Source organism: Melopsittacus undulatus, chromosome 1 (assembly GCF_012275295.1).
Source record: "Melopsittacus undulatus isolate bMelUnd1 chromosome 1, bMelUnd1.mat.Z, whole genome shotgun sequence".
Taxonomy (NCBI): domain Eukaryota; kingdom Metazoa; phylum Chordata; class Aves; order Psittaciformes; family Psittaculidae; genus Melopsittacus; species Melopsittacus undulatus.
The window spans coordinates 42,921,267-42,939,359 of NC_047527.1; the positions used below are offsets into that span (position 1 = coordinate 42,921,267).

The window sequence follows — 18,093 nt, forward strand, 5'->3', positions numbered from 1 at the left end:
ATTTACTCCTGTGGAGTTGAAATGAAGACTGTGGCCACACGGAGAATCCTTACCAAAGCTAGGTTCAGTATTGAGCAACCCCAATGAAGTAACTGTACTGAACTGGTTCTAAGCACTTAAGGAAAAAAGAATTTAAACCTGACTGTTGAGTGGGCACATACACCTTCCTGCCTTTCTGGTAAGGCCTCCATAGTACTTGCGTTATTAACCAGCAGCACAGAAAAGTACTCCCTCATCCAGAACACATACATGTGTACTCATTCTAAAGCAAGGGTCAAAATCTTCGCTCAAAATCTTCTCTATAGCAGCACAGCATGACAGATGCTGATATGACCTGTCATGAGCTGTATTATTTTCTTACATAGGAATGGCTCTCCAAGCAGGCAGCTGTGTGCTCCTTATAATTTTCTCTCCAGAGCACCAGGCTATGCTTCCTCCATGAGCCCAATGTCCCTTTCACACACTTCCATCTTGAACAAGTCAGAGGAAGGCACAATCACAGATCTTTGAAGGCCTGTGCTGCCACAGTGCACTGTGGAGGTGTATTAAGTTTTACAGTCCATCTTTGCCTGTTCTCTCCCAAACACTGCACACACTCTGCTAAACAAGGAGGAGAAAGGGAAAAGGACAACTTGAGCCTTCCAAATAGATTTCTTTTCTTTGAACAAGGGTCAGGCTAAGGAACAGTGTGAGATGGGAGCAGTATAACCAGAGTAACCCGAGGCCAGTCTTCATGCTACATGATCTGAAGCACCAGACAACTCCACTCCAGCCATCTCAACAGCTGTGCAACTCTGTCTTTTCTAAAGCCAGGCACTGATGTTTCACAAGGTGTACCAGCAACTGCAGAAGTCACCCACTGCTGCACAACTCACCATGAACAAGCACCTGTGCATCACTGCCAGTTCGGGGTGTTGTGTTTGAGGTGTTTTCTTTAGAGATGCATGCAGGAAAACAGCTCAGGTCTGGCTCTGCAAGCTTGCTGAGACACAGCCATCAGGCACCAAAGAGATTTTTCTATCATTACTCTTTCTTATTTCAAAATGAAGCAAGAGCCAGCATTAGAACAGGACCCACCAGCTACCATTTATGCTCCTCTTTTCTGCAAAGCTAATATTTTCCACATGCTTTCATGGCTTTCCTTCCATTCCTGCCTCCATTCAGTCTTCCTCACAACAGCATGACACCTTTCACCAGCATTCCCACCACCACCATGTGCATCCTGGACCCAGTTTTATTCTTTTTCAAGAGAACCAGGGAAAACTTTGAAACTGCAAGAACAAAACATGTTGTTCTGCTCATCCTGAACAGAGGGGAGGTTGTGCTCCTCCTCAGGGATTTGCCTCTCTCACGACCTACAGAAGGAGCTTCCTTCCCACTGACAACCCATGTCCAGCCCAGCAGCTGTCGGGTTGTGTAACCACTTGCTCCTGTTTCAGCTGGGTCCTATAATCAAACAGGGATTCCTGGCCCTGAGCCCCCATTCATTAGAGCACCCAGTTACATGGGGTTTTTAATTCAAGATGATAATAAACCCCTCAGGCTGGAGACAAAAGAGATAGGCTTATTGTGGTAGCTTTTGTCCCAGAGATAAATCATTTTCTCAGAATTTGGGAGGGGGGAAAAATGCTGTTGGCAACATTGTGAAGGATTTAAAGTTAAAAATATAACACAACTTAATGGTTTCTGATGCTTTTCATGACAATGTAACCAAAAAATGTTTTTAATTTGGAAACAAATTAAATTTGGCAAAGAATTAGTACATAAGACAGCCCAATTGCATTTTGTAATTAAAAAAATTAAAACCAGATAAGATACTGTGAACTAAAAATAACTTCTGCACATTAAATTCTCATGAACTTTCATTAAGGTTTGTATTACATGTCCCAAATGTACAATAGTGTGCTGTAATACACTAGATGGCTTTACATATAAAATACCTTTAAAGCTACTGAAAGCTAGAGCCAGAAAAATGACTATATAAAAATGTTATCTTCTCACATTACAACTTCATTTCCAAAGTGTGTATTTAAAACAGAGATGCTGTCTCAATTTCAATATTTCAGATGCACAACTGAACTTTCTGAAAGTTCAATGCCAATTGAATCCATGTACAGTTCAGTCATGTCTGTTTGTTTTACTGATAAAACCCTGATGCCAAAGCTGAAACAGCTATATTGGAGATAAAGCTGGATTCTCTTCTAATTTGTGAATTGCCTACAGACTAACCAACTGTCCCATAGTTGCAGCTCTTCTTTACAGATGATGAATGAATGAATCAGAGGAGACTTGCTCTGACTTTCTTGGGCTGGGTTCACAAGGCTACCATCCAGAAGGAAAAAGGGATTTCTTTTGGTTTTCCCTACAAGCATATGTTCTTTATGGAATGTCCCAGTGACTTGACAAATTGTTTATCATCCCTGTACAGCAGTATTTTTTTCAGGTTAAAACCCAGAAAGCTTCCATTTGGAATGCTATTTTGACATCTCTAGAGAGTTTTAAGCTTGGATTCGGTATGGTCTCTCAGATTAAACTATGTCTCCCACGATGCACCATGTATTGCCCTCTCCCTCCTCAAACATACAAAGAAAGTCTCTGGTGTTTCATGAGAAATATTTCACTCCTTACCAAAAAATGCTAACATGAAACAACAAAGCTTATAGCAAGACATTTTAAATATTTTTTGCTTTATTTCAGTTTTTCAGATGTTCAGGTTTCCAATGAAATGTCCAAGGATATTGTAAAACCAAATCTGGAGGCCTCATTTTCAGTCAAAAGTAGAATAAAAGGGAACTTTTTGAAACCATTCTAACTAGGGTGGTGCTGAAAAAACAAGCTACTGCAGATTTCCATGCTTTTGTCTCTCCCACCACAAAGCTAGGCACTGAAGACCATTTTGCTGTACTGACCATAAGACCATACTGATCTTATTTGACCATAAGATTGTTTATGTAAACAGAAATTTGTGTATTTCGAATCAGGCTGTTCTGCTTGTTGGTACACCAAAAGCATACTCAGCACTCAGAGACGTTTTCCCCTCACAAGTTGGCAAACTGTGATCCTTATCCAGGAAAGGATCGCACTTTGGACGGCGTTATGAGTTTGGAAGGAAACTTCCTTCTTTGCAAATAATCAGATGTTGCACCACGTTTTATGTGCAAAAAAAAACAAGACTGGTTTTTAAGACCAGAAGGACTGATTAAATCATTTTCTTGCAAAGTGCCCTGCTTCTTTATACTGTAAGACCTGCCCTGAAGAGCTGTCATGAATCAAAATGCAATAGCTTCCATGTTCTTAAGCACACAGCAGAACAGTGCCACAGCTCTTGAGCCCTGTTGTTTTGCAGTCAGCTGCTCTTCCATTTGGGAAGAATAGAAGGGCACCGGTACACAAGCCCAGTTTTGTGCAAGTGCTCATTTTGTCCATTTAGTAACCTAGCAAAAAAAGTAAAGCAACCTAAGTGCAAACTATGCCTTAGAGAAAGGCACCTGCACCTCAGTTGTGTTCTAAAGTCAGCTGTTTAAAGGGTATTTTTATTGTTGCCTTCTCTTACTAGAGAAAGATCAAGAAGACTGCAAGTACACAAACAAGTCCCACATAAGGCACGGGCTGCACTGAAGACCCTTTGCACTTCTAAGTCCTGCCAGCTCTGCAAGAGCACCTCCTTGAATAACATCCTCCTATTGCAGGCTGTCCTCCTTGCCTATACAACAGTCCTGGGCACTCATAAAACAGAGGGAGACAACCCCTAGAGAATGGCCAAGCACCACAACCATTTCATACTATGAGTTGCTTCTGTCCTTATGGTCCTGCTCAACGAGCAGAAGGGAAGAGGGAAAAGCAAAAAGTCCACCCAGGGGAGGTGAAGGCTGCCCAAGGCAAATGGACACTGCTGTTTCACAGGAGGAGAAGCACATGCACCATCAGAACCATCCTTCCTTCTCAGGGACACCTTGCCCTGCAAGCAGCCAAGTGAAACAGTGACAGGTAATGGGAGGCAGGAGGCAGGCTGGAACTGAAAACTGAGCAAAGGTTATTCATGCTCTGACAGATGTGCAAACATCACAGGAAAAGCAGTTCAATGGCAAATGAGCATTTCTACTAAAACTCTCTCTGCTTCTAAACTTTAAAGATCTTGGGGGGAAAAAAAATAAATAAAAGCAGCATAGAAGTTAATTATATGCCCCCCAAAATCACTCAAAATGGCACAATACTAATAATTTGCAGAGGTGAGCAAGGAAATTCACAGAAATGCTTAAAGGTATAACTGGGTACCAACCAAGACCCAAATACATCTCCTGACTTCCAGTCCATGGCTTTCCAACACCACAGCAGAGGAAGCTGAAGTGGAAAATAACACTATCCAGCTACACCCACCATGCTGAAAGGCACAGCTGTACAGACTTACTTGCATTCATTAAACAAAAAGAAATCATAGAAGTTACACCCATTAACATTTACATTTAATCCATGCCCAATGAATAACAAATTGTCCAGTTAATGTGGTTTATCCAACTTTGCCTGTAGAACAGAACTGCCATCCATTAGATCAAGCCTCACTCAGGAGAAATTTGATTTAAATCAATGAGAATTCCTGGCCCCCTGATGGTCTCTTTAGCTGCAACATAGACAAGCAATGCCATGAGCACCAGCACTGCTTCCGCTGTTTGGCCTTCAAGTACCAGCTATGCAATATTATCTGACACCCCCACTCAACAAGGAAAGATTCAGAATTTATACCTGATTTAGCATTTTCAAAACCACCCTTCCTGCTTGCATCATCATTACTGCAAATGGTTTGGAAATGCAGCATCTTGCACCCTACAGCCACTGAGCAACACAGCTCTCTTGTGGAAAACTTGCACTGGAGACCCGGAAGATTTTACGTATATTCTAGAAGTCTTGTGCTTATTTTCCAAACTTTATACATCACCATTCTGCTCTTTTTGTAGCTTCCCTCTAGTCAGTCAGATTGGATTGTTTCCTGTGCTGTATTCTCACATAATGTCTGTAAAACAACATGTCTGCCATACCTACAGGAGATGTTCACATCCAATACTCAAAGAGGAAGTGAGAAGGGGAGCCACAGAATTAGCCTATAATTTGAGGTAAGCACATTTTGCCTAAATTAGAAGTACTGAAGAAATACAGAAAGAGGAGAGGTCGGGGTTTCACTGTTACTACCTGCCGATACAGTTATTTTATTGACTTATTCAGATGACCTCCAACTTTGCTGTGAAGCATGTCAGAAGTATACAACTATGCAAAATATAAACGTTCGTTTTCATTTATTAATGCAGTGTGTACAACAGATACACCAAACTCCCTAACTATAGAACAGTGGTCACATAGAGCAGTGTAGTTTATTACATACAGTGCTCTGGCAGTGTGCCTGTCTTGATGTAGGCATCAGAGAGCAGAACGCACAATCCTGATCTCTGAGCCTTCAATGCTGCCTTATGAACCAGATGATTTTACATACAGCTTGTTATTTCTGCGGCATTGCAGACTTGGACAGACATCAACAAGCAACTTTTCATAACGCTCTGAACCACCATCATATGGTCATTTTCTTTCAGTACCAACATCATGCCCATTAGCACAAGCCACCCTTTCACAGCAGCCACACCCACCATTAGCAAGAAGAGACTAAAGGACAGACCTTAGGCTATTTAATCCTCTACAGACATTTCCATTTGGTTTATATAACGACATTGCATTTCCCCTTCCAAATCCTGAGGAATATTCTGTTTTGTCCTTCAGTCTGCATCTGTCAAAAGCCTGATGTTTCAGTGTTTCACACTCAGAGGAGGGTTTTGAGTCTTAACCTTTTCAGAATTAATTGCATTCCCCATATCCATCAGAAGAGATTTCTTGGAGAAATTAATTAGGCCAATAAACTGCTTTAACTCTGTTTGAACAGAAGAAGAAAGAAATGAGGTAGACTCAGGGCTATTTTCTGTCTCATATAATAGAAAGACAGGCAACTCCAAGGACAAATGATCCAAATAAGTATGTATCAAGCTTCTTTCAGCTTGCACACAGAGGCATCAGCAATACTGGATAAGAACACTAACCCTAGGCTAGCCCAGTGCCTCCTTTCCTCTTTAAACCTTGCAAGGCAGTGTTATTGAGAGGTAAAAATACAAAAGGAACGATAAAAATACAGACAGACCCAGAGACAAAACACACTGTAGGAGATGCTATTCCTCTTCCCACATCTAGAGCACCCCGAGGCCAGCAAGCTCAGGACACATGACACAGGAAGGCAAGTCATAAGGCTGGTCCTTGTACTTGCCAAGGAAAATATCATCACATCTACTGTTTGCCACAAAGAGCTGAGGATGAGGGTCAAGTGTCAGCATGGGGGGTAGAAAGAGGCAGCCAAAACAGAAAAGGTGGGCAGATGCCTGTGGGGTCTGCCATGAGAAAAAAAAGGAAAGCATCTTACAAACCTGTTCACTACAAGTCCCACATTCATAACTGTTTCCAAATGGAAGGCTGTGTGAAAAGCCAAAGCAAACATTCTCAATTCTTTTTTGAACCCATCAGACAATATAGGAAAAATATGTGCATTTTATGGTTTGAGGGCACAACCTTTTAATTATGTGTTTGCATTGTCATGTCCAAGCCCTTTTTTCTCCTCAAAAATTAATATTTCCTCAAGCAATGCAGCTATTTATTTTGGAGGAACATGAATTGAAACACAGGCTGCCTCTGCAGAAAGAGGCACAGAAGAGTAATAACATGACACCTAGGGGAATTCAGAACACATTGCAATGCAATCCTCATTTTTCTAGTGCCTTTTCAGCTGAGTTTCTTACAGTTCTCTTAACAGTTTCCAGCTATTGTTTTGTGTATACTGTACATGCATGCTCACGGAGGTGCTTGGAAGGACAAGTGCAGGTAATAGGGAAGGTAGGGAGAAATTGAAGCAGATAAAGTGTAGGCTTTTTCTCTCTACTGGAGCCAAACGAAACATAGTTCTGTCATCCAAGACCAGCAAGTGTTCTGGCACGTAATCACCTCTCACTTCCCTGCAACGAAGGACAGCCTCATGAGCACAAAGCTAAGGAAGATGTCAATCATCTGCTTTTGCCACTAAGGACATTTTATCTGCAGCAAGACCATAAAGTAATGGTTTACAAATGATACTTAAAATGTATTGAGCCACTGAAAGAAAATCCAGGCTTACTTTGGAAAAGAACATTACATTTTAGTGTTAATTTGGGCTCTCAAAAAACTTATACCTAGTGTTCAGGCACCAACTTTCCCCCTTTCCAGTCTTACAGACTTAGTAGGTGGCCAACAAATCATACAGTAACTTCCACAAGATGCATAACCAATAATAGAAGCAAAAATATGAGTGCGTTCATACTTAATAGATGAGTAAGTGCTAAAGTTCCAAAAAGAAACTGAAAGATGAGTGTTCCCATAATCAATCTTATTATTACTTCACAATAGAGAAGGTTTCCTACACGTACAACACCTTTCAAGCTAAAACATCAGAAAAATGCTTCTTACACAATTTACACAATGTATTACTAAAACTCAATTCAGAGCAAGTGCCTCTAAACAGCTACTTATCAAACACTGTGCAACAGCCTACTAGGAGGGAAAATCCTGGCTTGGTCACTCTGGGTGAATTCTGACATCTGCAAAGATTCTAATGAGAATCTTTTGGGCAAAACCAGCTGGGCAGCCAAGACTGGGTTTAGTCATGGGTGAAATGTCCACACACAGTAACACCCACAGGTCTTGAATGTCCTGCCCTGGAAGGGTGAAAGCTCCCCCCTTGTGACCTCAACATCACTTCTCTGTTGACTAAGCTGAATTCCAGCTGCGCCTTACAACTCACTGTTCCCAGGTGTTGCAACTGCGGAGAGCAAAGAACATCCTGTCTAATTATGAGTATTATTTGCAAATCCTTTAGCTTTCAGAGGTTTGCCTGGAAAGCATTGTAGCGCTGACTCAAAATGTTCTGTTACAAAAGGGAAGGGTAGGAGGGGGGCAGGAAACAGAAATATGAAATGTGTTCCAAGTAAATCTGTAAATCTCAAATTTTTGAAGTCTAGAAGGCATAGATTTACCAGAGAAACCTCAGAGGCTTCCCATTGCATCACTTGCGTATATTACTGCAAATCCTTCACTTACTCTATCCAGAAGGCCATATTCAGCCCCAACATAAAAAGGTGCCTTGCACCAGGCCCTCAGCCACCACAGAGGTCAATTCACATTTTTTGTAATCCAAGAAATGAAAGATAGTATATTCTGTTGTCTTGTTTGTAAATCACTAATGACAGTACTGCTTCTGTAACCCAGAAAATTTTAAAAAAAGGAAAAAATAAAGTAAAATAGTTAGATTTCTCAAAGTGTTATTTCCAAACTTACACTTCCCAAATAAAAGATCCCAGAAAGAAAATCCCTCTTCAGACAAGCTAGAAATAGCCAGGCCAACAACTTATTTCTTTGTGGGTCAACATGCATGGGACACCTGTGGCTCATTCAACTGCAGCAGCGAAAGCTCAATTCAACCTTGGCCACAAAAATACCTGAAAACATACTTACCATTATCACTGTGAGGGAGATGGTTAGTCTTGACACGCCACTGAAAAAGGAGGCAGCTCCAATGGCAGCAAAGAGACCTGGATCAATCCATGCTCCATATTCACTCGTTTGAACACCAAAAATGGAAACAAGGATCAAACCTATTACCCTGCCATATAAAGCTCCTGTGTACCTGCAGTGAGAAGAAATAGAGCAAACCTATTGCCAGTGACAGTGTTTACTAAAAATGCTTCTAATATTCTGCTGATCCCATTTTCTGCAGTGACTCTTTCCCAAAGAAAGTTCTAGCATCCTCCATTTGTATGAGCATTTAGTTATTGCCAGTCACTAGCATTAAACAGCCAGATTTACCATACCTTGAAGAAAAAGGACTACCAGCACGTCTTAATGTCCTTCAAAGCCAAATGAGAATGAACTTTGCAGGAATACAGTCAAAAGTGTAAGTCACAGATACACACGTTTGGATATTTCAGATAAAAAGCCTTCTAGAGCTCCAGCCTTATATGCTCTCTTAAAATGAAGTCTACCTGTGCCCCATAAACCTGGCAAGTAAAATATTATAACCATATAACAACTGGGCAAATGGAGTAATAGGTATCATTGACCTGCCCAAAGCTAACTACAAATGAGGCTATGAAGAGAACCCAGAAGTCTTCAAACCAGACACACAGAATCATAGAATAGTTAGGGTTGGAAAGGACCTTAAGATCACCCAGTTCCAACCCCCCTGCCATGGGCAGGGACACCTCACACTAAACCATGTCACCCAAGGCTTCATCCAACCTGGTCTTGAACACCACCGGGGATGGAACATTCACAGCTTCCCTGGGCAACCCATTCCAGTGCCTCATCACCCTCACAGTAAAGAACTACCTTGTCTCTAACCTGAACTTCCCCTTTTAACTTTGAAACCATATGCTACACTGAAAAGCAAACCCAAAATTTAGGCATGTAATTGCTGGCATGATACATAGCATTTCATTCCATATGAAAGGAACTAAATGTACAGATTCAAGCGTCAGCCAGTGCCTTGTATTTGTACAGACATTCACCTTCCAGAAATGGTGATTCATTATTATTTATACAATAGCCAATATATGGTATATATAATCAGATTTGGGAAGCATCATCATGCATCATTACACATTTTTTTTCCCATTTATTCATGCAATTGGTTAATTTTATTGATGGATGGAGTTCTAGTAATTCTAGAATGGCTATAAAAAATGAGGTTATCTGGTCAGACACGTGGGTTCTGGCTGAAAAATTTGCCTATCAGCCAAGTATGCCATGTTTCAGCAAACAACGAATATTACAAATTGATGTGAACAACAGTTTGGGGAGGGCAGGGGTGAGTACTCATGGACAGGGCAAAGGCAGAAGGTTGTACATACAACTATTTATTTTATGATATTTTGTTTTTATTTGAATTGCATCAAGCTGGATGCAATTTCTCACTCTCCAGCCATGGAGAGTGAGAGCAAACCCACACTCCAGCCATGACTCCTTGCTTGTTGAACATTAAACCTCTCAGCATTACTGTAAGAACTTTGCCCCAGTATACCACAGCTTTCTAAAAGGTACAACAAAAGACCTAACTGCAGTTTTCTCCAAAGTCTAGGGCGCTGATTTCCAGGATTAAGATTCAGGCTATTATGTGTGTAAGAAACAAACAAAAAGTCTGGATCTGAACCTGTATTTCTACAGTTACACGTGGAGCCAGCAGCCAAGACTCTCTGGGTCCTCAAAGGATTCAAATGATTTGTGCTTGGAAGGTGCACAGTTTTGGCTATCACCCTTCCACAGCTACTCTCACATGATTTTTCTTCATTCTTTTCCATAATTTTAACATCTCTTTCCAAGCAAACCATCCTGTTCCACCTATATAACCTCCTCCAAGCAATTACAGCTTTGATATTGCCAAGCCTTCAGATTTACAATTCAGGTTGCTGCTACTCAACACAGGCCTTGCATAAAGAAAGCTCAAACCAAGATGGATGCAGCTTACAGCATAGGGATAACCACACCACTGGCAACAGCAGAACCTGCTGTCCAACAGCTGAGGATGAAATAAAATGCCAAAGCAGTGCAGAGGGATGAGTATCCAAATTCTTCATGCGTCCCACGTTTAAAAAGATACGTGATCCCTTGCTTCCCATTTTCAACTAGAAGCGCAGCAGCTGTAACACAGAGGAAGAGATGCGGAGAGATACAAAATGTTACAAGGATCCTTTACAAAAACACGGTTTGTGGTAGTTGTCATTGGCCTAAACCTGACAAAAACATCAGCAGAGTACATAGAGCAGCTAACTGGAGTTTACATGACAGCTTCAGCACCTGGGACACTTTCAGGAAAAGAAGGAACATTTGTTCTTTCCAGTCTGGTCTGTGTGATGTTAACGATCTAAACAAGGAGAAATGGCAGCCATTTAAATCAAAGAAATACCACCATACTACTTCAGCAGGGCTCCTTCCCTCTTGCTTCAGAAATAACAACTCAGCACCTTCCCAGCATATTTCGTTCAAATAAAGAACTTAGTTCTGATATATCCCTCAGAACGGAGCACAATGTTACTGCGAAGAAAATCTGCATTATGAGTAAGTATACTTGGAGATCACCTCAAGTTGCACAAATTCCACTTGTTCCCAGGTATCAATCACTTAGCACCCCTTACCTTGATTGAATGTTTGATTAGAATATCTGATTCCATCTGGACCAATCCATGTGCTTGAGGAACACCTATATTCTGAAATTTCCCTCTTGAACAGTTTTATGCTTAAATATTAAAAACAAAACAAAAAATATTTAATGCATGAATATAACTTACCATAATGTTTGTATAGAATGTGTCTATTAGATATAAATTTTACATAAAAACCTTACTCTCACATCTCCCAATTAAGTGGTTTTATTAACTAATAAACCTAGTTTACTAGATCAGTTTATTAATTATTCTACCAAACTAATAAATCTAGTTTATTAATGCGCATATTTTTTTAACATCTGTTTAACATCTTTGTTGGTGACATGACATGGAGAGAGGGATCGAGTGCGCCCTCACCACGTTTACCAACACCACCAAGCTGTGTGGTGTGGTTGACACACTGGAGGGAAGGGATGCTATGCAGAAGGACCTTGACAGGTTTGAAAGGCGCAAACCTCATGAAGTAGTCTGGCTTTCTGATAGTCTGTGACAGCACTTTCTGAAAGTAAGTTTCTTGTAAAGGCTTTATTTTGGTTCCCCAAAATAATTCTTAACACTTAAGGTTTGAGAAGTTTGGCCCTACAGGTTTGATGAACAGTACTGGGTGTCAACATTTTGTATTTGCCTTATATGTAATTCTTATTATAGGCCTGGGAATAGAGAAGTGACATAAATGAACTCTCCTTTCTTGCTTCAGCTCTACTTTGTAAAAAGCTTCTACTGTGGTATTCAAAAACCAGAACAATTCACTTGTTCTCCTCATGGTTTTTAGCAAACAAAAGGTTTGAGAGGTGGGACCATGTGAACCTTGTAAGTTCAACAAGGCAAAGTGCAAGGTCCTGCTCATGGGTTGGGGCAATTCTCAGCATAAATACACTCCCTGAAGAAAGGATAGAGAGCACCCTGCGGAGAAGGACTTGGGGATGTTGTTGACGAAAAGTTTAACAGGACCCAGCAATATGCAGTCACATCCCAGAAAGCCAACTGTGTCCTGGGCTGCATTAAAAGTAGCATGGCTAGCAGATCAAGGGAGATGATTCTCCCCTCTGCTCTCATAAGACTCAACCTGCAGTACTGCATCCAGCTCTGGGGCCCCAACACAAGAGGGAATGTGGATATGTTGGAGTGAGTCCAGGGGACAGCCACAAAGATGATCAGAGAGCTGGAGCACTATTCCTGTGAACATAGGCTGGGAGAGCTGGGCTTGCTCAGCCTGGAGAAGGCTCCATTGAGACCTCAGAGCAGCTTTCAGTGCCTAAAGGGGCCTACAAGAGATCTAGAAAGGGGCTTCTCACAAGGGCAGGTAGTGAGAGGACAAAGGGTAATGGCTAGTGGCTTCAAATTGAAAGAAGGTAGAGTTAAAGGAAGAGATTTTTTTACTGTGAGGGTACTGTCTCACTTTTGTGTGAGACACTGGAACAGGCTATCCAGAGAAGCTGTGGCTGCCCCATCCAAAGTGGGAGCAAACCTGAGCTGAAGGACTTAAAGATTTCCTCTTCCACAGCAGCACAGGCTGTGCCCAAACAACACCTAAAAAAATGTTTGCCCAGCACATTCTTAAAGCTCTCTTTTGGCAAATACTGTCACCAGCTATTTCAACATCTTGCTGCTTAGCGTACCCGTTATCATGCTGACCATGACAAGCCTTTCTGTATAACACCACTATTCCTGGACACTTTCTCAATCTCTGGGGCAATTGCACTCTCCAAACAGCAGAACTGACTTCCTTCTTCCAGTTTGGAAAGCATCCAGAATAGTTTGGATGTCACCACAACCTAAACTGTAACAATATGAATGCTGTTTCTGGAACAAAGAGCAGGAGCTCTGTGGTATTTGACCCACCTGATCCCCACTCAGAACTACAAGGAAAACTTCAAATGCAGCCAACATCTAGTGCAAGAAAATTTCTTCCAGATCCCCAATTGGCAACCAAAGGAACACAAGGTACTTCCTAATCTTGTATTTGCTTTTTATATTAATCCAACCACTCAAACAGGAATATATTCCAAATTCATAATGGTAAATAAAAATTAAGAATCTTATTTGCTCCATCCTGCTTTAGAAGTCATATGATTGTGTAACTCACTTATAGCAAAGCCTCAAGTTCTATACAAATGTCTTTACTACCAGTAAAAGAGTGCACACGAAAAAAAACAGCACATCTGAGAGGCAATTTGAAGCTTGTAGCAATGCCAAAATAACAGAGAGAGAAACAACAAAGGAAAGGGTTTTTTTACAATTAAAAGACATGGTTGAGCAAGAAGAACAAAGCAGAGAATGGAGATGTAGGACTTGTCAGCACACAGGGTTTTGTACCACTAACTCTTTCTGTTTGAAATCAGTTTATTTGAGACAGATTCCCCCCTGGTGCCAACGGGAGGACTGTATTGCCACGCTCCATGCTGCAGGAACACATGTGCTGTAATGAGACCTGCTAATGGAAGAAGCTCATCTCTTCTGTACCTCCTTCTCCTGCCTCCCCACGATCTCCTATTCCCCCTGTTTTCCAGGAATATCAAGGCCTGCTGGAAATGCTACAAAACACTACTGGAAGCACTGTTCCAATGTAAATTTAAGAGGATAAGCTATGCTAGAAGGAAGCACTGTCACTTGTTTGGTTTGTCACTTGTAATATAATTTTTACTGGATATTTGAAAGTAATAATGCACCTATTGCTGACCTGCTGAATCTCCAGAGGTTAATGACATATACCTGCCTCTGGAGCACTGAGTAAGAATCTCAGATTATTCTGAAATGAGCCAAATCTAAATGATCTTAACTAAAATCTCACAACTGCAATCATAGTTCCCTTTTAAGTTTCTAAGAACAGGAGAACAGTGAACAAGCTTCTTTTCCACATTTATTCTTGTATCTTATTACAAGCTTACTAGAGACATCATCACCACCTTCAACATCTGCAAAGTTCAGGACAATTTGGTACTTAATTCTCTTCAGATCTCTTTAGATCTATTTTCAACAGGATGTTCTCTTTATAACTTGTAGCCACACCAAATAAAAAATTGGCACTAAGGCCACTTAGCCTCTAGGCTGGATCAGACTGACTATTTTTGATGCAGACACAGACAAAAAAAAGCCATGAAATTATCGTGGTTTCAGATGTTTTTCCTTTAAAGCAAAAATAGTTTTGTTTTGAAAAATAACATTTTGCAATAATTTAGTCCCTAAAATGAAAAAGGATATCAGGATGAGGAAAAAGGATTTTTCTGTGGCAATCCAAATGGCCATAGTTTGGATTGGTACTAAGTGACAAAGTTTGCTTTTATAAAGAATATTGTAAATACTTATTATAGGAAACAATACTGAAGCAGGTATTGCATTTTGAATGAGAATCCAGAATTGGTGACAAGAATGGGAAAGTGTGTGTGCTTTCCATGTACTTAAATAAGCTGTTCAGAGTCCAGTCACCAATGGCAAGTTACTCAGTATTTACAGCTCATATTATGCAATATATATGACACTGCCCACTTGGAAGGAGGAATTCATACACTATACAAATTTGTGAATTAGTAAATCTAAAAGTTGGTAGCAACCATTTGCAATGACTGTGAAATTACGCTACCATTTACCTTAATCTGAGCAATTCTGTTTTGATTCCTCATGGATATTTCTCCAGAAAGATACTTGGACTGCAAACCCCATAGCAAATTCAAGGAACATTTCCACTGTGTCACCCATAAAAACCCCAGCCACTCAGCCACATATTCCCTGCCTGTTTATTAACACGATATTTGTCATTTTAAGTACCTGGATTACAGTTTGTGCTGTAGTGACACAGTGTGTTACTTAATTGGTGTTCTTACATAAAGGGCTGATCAAAGCATGTACTTCAGAAAACAGTAGCTGAGTGAAGCTGAGAATAACAGGTTTTTCATCGGTTTCCAGTTCCAGCTTTCCAGTTAAAGCACAGTCTGTCTCTAGGTTTATATACATATCTACAGGCCTATATACATTTTAAAACAAAATTAGGATTTTAAACTGAAAAAGTGCTTGTATGATATACACAGCCATGTTTCAGGCTATCTTCATTTTTTAACTCCCTTTAGATTCTCACTTTTCCCTTTTATTTTCTTTAACTTGATGTGATGGCAAATGCCTCTCACTGGAAAAGCTCAAGTGTGATTAAATTTCATTGATTAAAAGCTTGTGATTCTTGTCTCTACATGAATTCATTTTAAACATTCAGCTCTGATGCACCTTCGAATTTTTCTATCCTAAAGCCTTGTAGCAACTAACTGGGAGAAATGGTTAATAACTGTATTTACATAGACATGCTTTTGATGACTCTCCCCACTTACATTTCAGAGCTGTTTCTCACACTTGCGACTGGAGTACACGGAAAGAAGTACGGTAAGTATACTGTAACAGTTGTCGTACATACCTGCAGGCATTAAAATAGGTAAACAGACTACTGTGAGATGTAGAAACAGACAAAAACAGAAAGAAAAGTGCCTAAAAACACTAGTGCCAGCAGTTACCACCAGGAAATTGTCCTTCTGTCTTACCCACATTTCCCAGGAGATCACTATTTGCTCATAAGCAATGAATAAGGCTGAAATTCATCCCATTTAACTTCAGGGATTTGACTGTTGCAAGTAGATAACTGGCCTCCAACTTATGGAGGATGTTATGAAAGGACTAGCATTCAGTTAACACAAAGAAGTTCCTAGGCATCCCAGCTATACTAGACAGCTATAATGCCTAAAGCAGATTACATGTTATACAATAGAGACACAAATATTGCAGACCAAATGGATTAACAGATTTTGTCAGGTCCTTCTACTAGTTTTCCATATACTCATTTTGAAGTAGATATTGATGAAATCAAAACTGTTGCAAATAGAGCAAAGCAGAAGGCATTTTCACTGGTTGCTTTGCACTCACCAAAAGCAAAGTAAGTTTTTACATGAGACAATTATATTTCAATTATGTATATTTTTCAACACAACATAGTTAAATACAACATAGCTATATTTCATTCAAAACTAATGTTATTTATCTTAACTGAGATCAACTTATATTTCTAAATAAATGAAGATACACTTTAAAAAAAAAGGCTAGAAAGGATTTCAGGAGGCATCTGGAGAAAAATTACTGGAACACCCAACCATAATCATAATACATTTTCCAAGCACAAGGTTTCATGCACTCTGTGGATTGTTATAAAACAGCTCAGATAGCACATTTATAGAAACCCTCAAGCCAAGATTCAGCTGTGTGCAGTTGTGACGATTTGTCAATCGCATCGTAAGCCTTTGTTTCCCTGCATGTCAAAGATTATAAGCTTATGGGCAGAGCAAGAGACAGATGAAACTGGGAGTAGTTCAGTCTTCACAGAGCTTGGGTCAGGTTTTGTTTCTGGAAACTTCACTTTGGGACAGTTCAAAACCAGGTTGAGTTTTTGCCAGAGGCCCAAAGTCCAAGGGGAGCTAGAAGGATAGCTAGCCTGGAGGCAGTGGCTACACATTTAAAGCAGTAGCCTATCTTCAGGGAAAAAAAAACCCTCTCAAGCAACCTTCTAAAGTTTTGACAGCTCAACACATAAGTATATACCCTTAAATTGCCCACCCTCCCCATTGAAACACTGAGCTTTTGGAACAGAAGCATTATTCAGTGTGATTAAAAACATAGAAAAAGAAAGATAGCTCTGCCAGATTCTTGGCAAAACATTATCTACACTGTGATTTCCTCACAGAGAGAAAGGTGATGAATTGAAGAGAAGCAAACACAGGCCAAGGGGCAGGAGGGCACTTAGGAAGATGGCTTCACCTAATCTATGGGCTGAAGATTAGATATTCAATTCCAGTCAAAGGAATGGTACTCTGGGTTATGTTGTGGGTGTGGAAGATACAGTGATGGGTTCCTTCCAAGTTTAAATGCAAACTGGTTTATACAAGATTATTTTTGGTTAAAGTCACTGTGACACAGTTTCTTTCAGTTGCCTGATTATGTGAGTTTATATAACAAATAAAATAAAAACCACAGAGAATTGTATGGGTTTCTGTCAGATCAAACAGTTTCTTTCCTGCCGCCTTTTTGCCAAGTTATAATAAAATAAGGACTATGACCTGAGCAGGATCTTCCAGAGCTAATAAAAAAGAAAAACAGCCTGAATACGAGTTCAGGCTACAAAGCTAATGCAAAAACACAGGTTGTTTTTTTAAATTACAGGATTAGGGCAAAAATATATCAACATAAAAGTTCTTGCAAGCATCACAGCCCTATAAAACACATGCTGTTCTCCCAGTTTCAGGTATGATCTGGCAAGGTGCTAACCGCTACATGAACTTGTGGAGTCAGTAAGGCACCACTCCTAAACAACATAAAATAACTCTAAGGAGGCATTTTCTTTATGTCTGGCACTAAATCCTTGCTAGCTGTTCTTAAATTTAATCCTATGCATCTCCTAACATATTGGGGCTTGCTGACTGATGCTGTGGCTTATTTGGGGAAGAGGAAGGGGGGGAGCGAGTTCTGAAAAGTCATAAGGAACTGTTTGGGGTTTACGTGTTTAAGTAGCTGTTGTAATGTACTAAGAGAAAGACAAGCTTTTCCCAATAGCAGGGGAAGCGGCTATCAAACACAGAGCACAGGGTCCAAATTGTTAGAACAATAATTGTTACAAAGCTGACCTCTCACAAACAGAGGTCCTTTGGAAAGCATGGAGTTTACACAGGACACACATGGGGCTCTACTCCTCCTCCTGCTGGTCTGAAGACTGGGTTTTTGTTAGGAGGTCTCATTGCAGTGCTCATCAGCACAAAGTCCTGAATCCATTGCAAGACCTTGAAGCAAACTTTTA

General features: G+C 40.4%; 1 protein-coding gene across 1 annotated transcript in view; it reads right to left on the minus strand.

The window, feature by feature from the left end:
• The window catches only part of LOC106023542 (chloride channel protein C-like), a 75,565-nt gene that overhangs the window by 41,206 nt on the left and 16,266 nt on the right, over nt 1-18,093 (minus strand). Inside the window, exons 8-11 of the mRNA XM_031052278.2 lie at nt 15,590-15,672; nt 11,244-11,344; nt 10,577-10,748; nt 8,569-8,740 (exon numbers count right to left, since the gene is read on the minus strand). Coding sequence (XP_030908138.2) covers nt 8,569-8,740; nt 10,577-10,748; nt 11,244-11,344; nt 15,590-15,672 — 528 coding nt within the window. The remainder of the gene's footprint in view (nt 1-8,568; nt 8,741-10,576; nt 10,749-11,243; nt 11,345-15,589; nt 15,673-18,093) is intronic.